This window comes from Pygoscelis adeliae, unplaced genomic scaffold (genome assembly GCF_000699105.1).
Source record: "Pygoscelis adeliae isolate BGI_AS28 unplaced genomic scaffold, ASM69910v1 Scaffold272, whole genome shotgun sequence".
Taxonomy (NCBI): Eukaryota; Metazoa; Chordata; class Aves; order Sphenisciformes; family Spheniscidae; genus Pygoscelis; species Pygoscelis adeliae.
The window spans coordinates 1,464,722-1,470,816 of NW_008824282.1; the positions used below are offsets into that span (position 1 = coordinate 1,464,722).

The 6,095-nt window shown below is 38.0% G+C and overlaps 1 protein-coding gene across 4 annotated transcripts in view; it reads right to left on the reverse strand.

The window, feature by feature from the left end:
- PRLR (prolactin receptor) overlaps positions 1–6,095 on the reverse strand; it is a 28,782-nt gene that overhangs the window by 14,269 nt on the left and 8,418 nt on the right. Inside the window, exons 3-4 of one of the 4 annotated variants that reach the window (XM_009318447.1) lie at positions 1,264–1,377; positions 43–175 (exon numbers count right to left, since the gene is read on the reverse strand). In XM_009318447.1, coding sequence (XP_009316722.1) covers positions 43–175; positions 1,264–1,333 — 203 coding nt within the window. In that variant the 5' untranslated portion in view covers positions 1,334–1,377. Of the gene's footprint in view, positions 1–42; positions 176–1,259; positions 1,545–6,095 lie in introns of those variants that run through there. The other 3 variants (XM_009318448.1, XM_009318446.1, XM_009318449.1) reach the window with 3 other exon arrangements.

The window sequence follows — 6,095 nt, forward strand, 5'->3', positions numbered from 1 at the left end:
ATCACTTGATCACTTACAGAATACGTATGCACCGCTTGTTACCTGTCCTTGCTGTAGAACAGGGTGTAATTGGTAGGAAGTCCTCCATCTGAGCCAGGCTTCCACCAACAAGAAAAGGTTTCCTTTTCTAGAGAACGACATCTTATTATCTTAGGTTTTCCAGGGTATGATTGACCTAGGGAAGTGCAGAAATCCAGCTAGTTATATTAGAGTTGGACAATGTTTTTTATTGTTATTGTTGAATGACAAATTCAGCAAGGAATACTTTTTGAGGACAACAAAATTATTTGAAACTATGGACTGAATTTGGCAAATAAATCTGCCTGGAAAAAAGCTCAAAACTTTCAAAAAAGTAAATATATATTTTACCTCAAACTTCTAAAATAGCTGCTAAAATTATTTCACTTCTCTTTTTCAAATGAAAATTTCATTTTTACCTAAACTTAAATGTGTACAGTTATCTCCAAATTAAATTAAAAAGCTTGGAAGTAAATGTATGACCTTTTGTTTTTTCCTAAAATATCCACAATTTTTATCTTCAGGTCATCTTAAAATTAAATAGGTAAGACAAATAATAAAAAGAAGGAATCAATGGGCTGGATGAAGTATTTTGTATATTGGCAACCTGAATGTATTCATTAATGATTTGAATATTCCCTAATAATCCCAACATATTTAAGAATATTTCCTGTTAAGACTAATTCCCCAACCTTGGACACTTTTAAGATTCAGCTGGACAGGGTGCTGGGCCATCTTGTTTAGACCATGCTTTTGCCAAGAAAGGTTGGACCAGATTATCCTTGAGGTCCCTTCCAACCTGGTATTCTGTGATTCTATGATTCTGTGATACTTGTCATTAACTTCTACCAAGAACATAGACCATAAATTTATGTACATTTTGACATGCAAAGCATGTGACTTTTCAACCTAAGCTTACCTTTACTTCATTTAAGTTCCATACTATTATCTCTAATAGTGTTACTATTCATATGATGCTAATTCCCAAGAAGGTGACAAGCATGGAGTGAGTGTAGGGATGGAGTGAGTGCCCTTCATCATCACCACCACATAATCATTATTAATACTAGAAAAAGAAAAGAAGACTCAAGCCATTTTCAAAATCTCCATACAAAACTTCAGAAGAAAGTAATTTAAATATGTACAGGCTCCAGTGGTGGTCAGGATAGATCAGGTAAAGCCTCAGACTTTTCTAAAGAAAGTGTTTTAAGGAAAAACAAGTGTTTCAGGAAGTGGTGTACTTACCAGTCAGACCCACTGCAGTCAGAGCAAGTAGCAAAATAATTTGAACTGATGATGTCAATTTCTGCTTCATGATGTCTGCTTCTCCTCAGGAGGAAATATCAGATCAAGGGCTCACTGAAAAATAGGCCATCATGCAATAGTCAATGACAATGCTTAACATGTAATATGTATCACTTGGCTTGATCAAAGTCCTTTTTGAATTGCAGCTAACTGATTCTTGTTATTTCTCAAAAAGGTGCGGCAACACCTACAGTTCCACTTCAGAAGTAGAAAACTTTAATCACAGCGTAGTAAGTACATCTTCCTGAAGGTCTTTGAATGGTTAACAGTGCTAGGATTACAATTCCATAGCATTAACAAATATTTCATATTTATTTGGCATCTTGGGATAGTGGGTGCTTTTCTTAAAGCTCTAACATTTAGACTCATTAATTTACCTGAGAAATCAGCCTTTTAGTAATAAAAAATGCACTTTTATCCCTGTTGATACAAAGAAGAGCTCAACATATTTGAACTCGGAAAGTCCTGAAAGCAGAAGACAAATAGAAATATCCAAAATTTATTTAGAAGTTTATGATTTTTGAGCCAATCTCATGACTTCCGAATATTTGGGACTGGCAATGTTGAATTCAGGATCACCTGAGCTGAAGAATGCTACTCTTTCTGTGCATTCAACTCATTGTTTTTCTTGCATTTGATTTTGCAGTAAAGTGGAAATGCCAAGACCAGAGAAAAGAAACCAAGGAAAAAGTAGTGTAACTTCACAGTTAATTTATCAGGTGAAAATGCAAGATGGGATGCATTATCCCTCTTTCTTCAACCTGCAAAGGACAGAGGCAGTGTTGCAGAACTCGGCTGAAATACAGACGTGCAAGTGGGAAGCCACCAGCTGTGAAGACCCAGTCCCTGCAGTGGGCTGGCACCACTAGATGTCCTCAGAATTCAGGTTACAGCTCAGGATGATCAGGAGTCCCTGTTGCTGCTAAATCTGTTTGCTTAGCCTGAAGAAAAGACAGAATAACTTAAAGCAAACCTCCTGCTTCTCCCACCAATACGCTTCCTGCTTGGAGATGGTGCCTGGAGTCAGCTATTAGATTCTTGGTAGCCAACCTCATTCTTTGAAACTAAAGAAGAACAATTTACTGTCTAAATAGGAAGCTCCTTACCTCAGCTTTCCATTCCTACCAAGCACATCTGACAGGTATTCTTATGGTTGAAACCCATTCAGTGTACTACTGCGTGGGAACAAGCTGTCTCTTTGCTGAGGAAAAATTTTTGTGGTTTATCAGATGACTCAATTTTCGTTATACAATTCATTTTCTGTATCAAGAAGCTATAATGTGTCAGCATATAAATGTTTTTCAAGTGCAAAGGCAAATGAAGTTATCAGTTAATTTAACTGAATCTAAAACATGTTTACTGTGGACAATGTGGAGAAGAACAACAGTTGGCTACATTTCCATATACCACTTCTGAATATCCAGGCACGTTTCACGCATGTAACTGAACTACAGGCTGCAAAATCACATCTGGATTAGTTTTAAACTCACTTACAGCAATCTGTGCATATACAGTCAGTGGAGAACAAACCATTTAAATATAAATTCCAGTTTTGTGTAAGCACATGCAAATTTTTTATGACCGTAAACAAATGGCAGGCACAAATGTTAGTGTTGACTTCAGAAATGAGCTGAAGATTTGGTGTTATATAATGCGGAGCACAGACCATTAAGCTCATGCAAGAACAAGGCACATTTTTCTCAAGTGAAGGTGAAAATAATGAACTATGAACAGTAACTGTTTTATGTACATATGATACCACTTACAATATTTTACTGTTTCTAAAAATACTTGGAACATTTGCAAAATACAGCACTTGCAAACTGAGACTCATACTGTGCTTCCCTATAGGGAACTGGTACCATGATTATTTTTTTTTTACTTTTACAGACATATCTTTTCTGTGTGAAGAATTGACAGATAAGAGAAACTGATTACAGTGAGTAAAAGAATGAAATTTGTCAATACGACAAAAGAGAGAGACATCGTCAAGAAAAAGCTGTATTAGAGCACTCTGCAAGAAAAACAGGATAATTTAGGAAACTGAAGACCTAAAGAACCAAATTAATAGAAATAGGATTAAATTAATGCATTTAAAACCAAGTATTTTTCCTTGGGAGCATTTGTTTTTTAACAATGAGGTGATCGTGAACCACTTCTGTAATGTGGCTATGAAAAAGAACAGGAGAGATACAGGGGAGGAATATGGACCTATTAGTGCCACAGACTAAACTGTATGTACAATTCTGGTCACCTGTACTTGTTAGGTGACCAGAAAAAAAAAACAGATTAACCTATTTAGAACAGATTTAGAACACGGCTAGAAAGATGAGCAGGGGACACAGAGGCTGTCTCATGATGGCGATTTAAAGAATTGGCTTTTTACTCCATGCAAGGATGGTTGTCTTCTATAAACATAGCAGGAGATTAGCATCAAAAGAGGGAAAATAAGAATGTGTGAACTCTAGCAAATTTTGGTCCATAATTAGCTCCAAAAATTAGAGCAAAATGTTTCTGGAATAGTCTTCCAAACACAAAAATCCCATTTAGTTTTCCCAGGTAGTCTGATCTATTATGAAATATCTATGACATGGTTGTTTGTGATAGCCGAGGACTGGACTTCGTGATTCAATGTATGCTTTCCAGACCAGTGTTCCAATTCAAGTTAAATACCTTGAATTATTAACAGTTAGAAAACTGTGCAGAAGTATGAGATGGCTGGATGTCCTCTTTTACATTCAGCATTTAATGCTTTCAAAATATTTTATATTAAAGAATTATGAGAACCTCTGTTCATTTGAAGATCATACTTAAAAGCATGTTAGAAAGCTTCATTCTGATATTTGTATTGCTTTCTGAAGATTGTAAGCAGCAGCAGAGCAGTGGCCAGGAGGCTCCAGGCATATTAACCATATTCCAATGCCTATGTTTCCATGGTTGCCTGGTATTTGGTATTTGTGGTTCAAATATCATTTATAAGGCTCCTGGAGAGATGTCTTGTTTTTTAAAAACACTTACTTTAATAGAAAAAATAATGCCCACTTTGTCTTAACTATATCAAAAGTGCATCTCCCCTATCAATGACTTGAAAATGTTTTTATAAAAGGCTAACTAGCATTACTGAAGATGCTGTGCGGGAATGCCTCACTTTCAGGACTCAATGCATTCTTTTATAAGGGACACAGTGGACATTGATTTGTCAGAATGGCATGCATAATCAAGGGTTGAGTAACTGACAATTAAAAGATCATATGCCTCCTTTTTGAAGGTTTTGATTTAATTCCAACAAAGTTATTACATTCTGACATTATAGTTGAATTTCTCCCTTTTAACACAGCTGTTATATACTATTCAACAGCTGCACATTGCACCCCAGAAAACAGTATGCCTTGATGGAAATGGAAATGATTACTGGGGTTTTAGAATGCACATATACTACTGTAAAATAACCCTACTCTGCAATTAATAATGTTACAAAATTGTAGGTTTGAAAACTGTGCTTATAATGCTACTAGATGAAGCTGAAAGTTGAATACCAATACTGAAATCAGGTGCTGTGGAGTAGGGTTAAGAGAAAAATGTCCTTGTCCTAACTGAGTTCTAGTTCTTGCATTCTTTTCTCTCTCTTTCTTGGCTATGCTGATGGAGAGAGAATGGCTATGCTTCTTGAGATTGACAGAGAAGTCTTTACTCAGTCCTGCACAGATGGAAAAATTTTCTATCATCTGCAGTGTTTTCAGGCTTGCAGGAAGGGGAACAACTGTATAGCACCCACTGGCAATGACATTATGTCCATCACAAGCTTTGCGTGTTGTGCTAAAGAAATCCAAAGCCGAAAGTACTTTACCAATCTGTACTGAACAAGATTCATATTCCAACTAGTTATGATGATAAACAATGTTCATCTTCCGGGCCTGGGGGAAAGCAGTTAAAGGAGTCTCAAAACACTGCAGTTCACTACCATTTGAAAGGCTGAACTACAGCTGTATGAAACCAAGTACAAAAACCGAACAGAATAAAGGAAGAATGTGACAGTCCAGAATCTTACTGGCCATACATTCAACTGTACTGTGGACATTGCATGATTCTGCCTTCCCACGCCAGGTTTTCAAATGCCAACACTGATATATGTCCCTAGCCAAGACTTGGGCATCACTAGATGTGTTTCTGAATGACAGTGATGGTTGGGATTATTATTTCCTTCTCCAAGTGGTAGAGGAGCCAATGAGGATCCTTAGGGCACCAAGGAAGGCGCACAGCAAGCTCACTACCCTGGACTTCAGGAGAGCGGACTTTGGCCTCTTCAGGGATCTGCTTGGTAGAGTGCTATGGGACAAAGCCCTGGAGGGAAGAGGGGCCCAAGAAAGCTGGGTAATATTCAAGGATCACCTCCTTCAAGCTCAGGAGCGATGCATCCCAACAAAGAGGAAGTCAGGCAAAAACGCCAGGAGGCCTGCATGGATGAACAAGGAGCTCCTGGACAAACTCCAACACAAAAAGGAAGCCTACAGAGGGTGGAAGCAAGGACAGGGAGCCTGGGAGGAATACAGAGAAACTGTCCGAGCAGCCAAGGATCAGGTTAGGAAAGCTAAAGCCCTGATAGAATTCAATCTGGCCAGGGACATCAAGGGCAACAACGAAAGATTTTATAGGCACGTTGGGGGTAAAAGGAAGACAACGGAAAATGTGGGCCCTCTCCGGAAGGAAACAGGAGACCTGGTTACCCGGGATATGGAGAAGGTGGAGGTACTCAATGACTTCTTTGCCCCGTT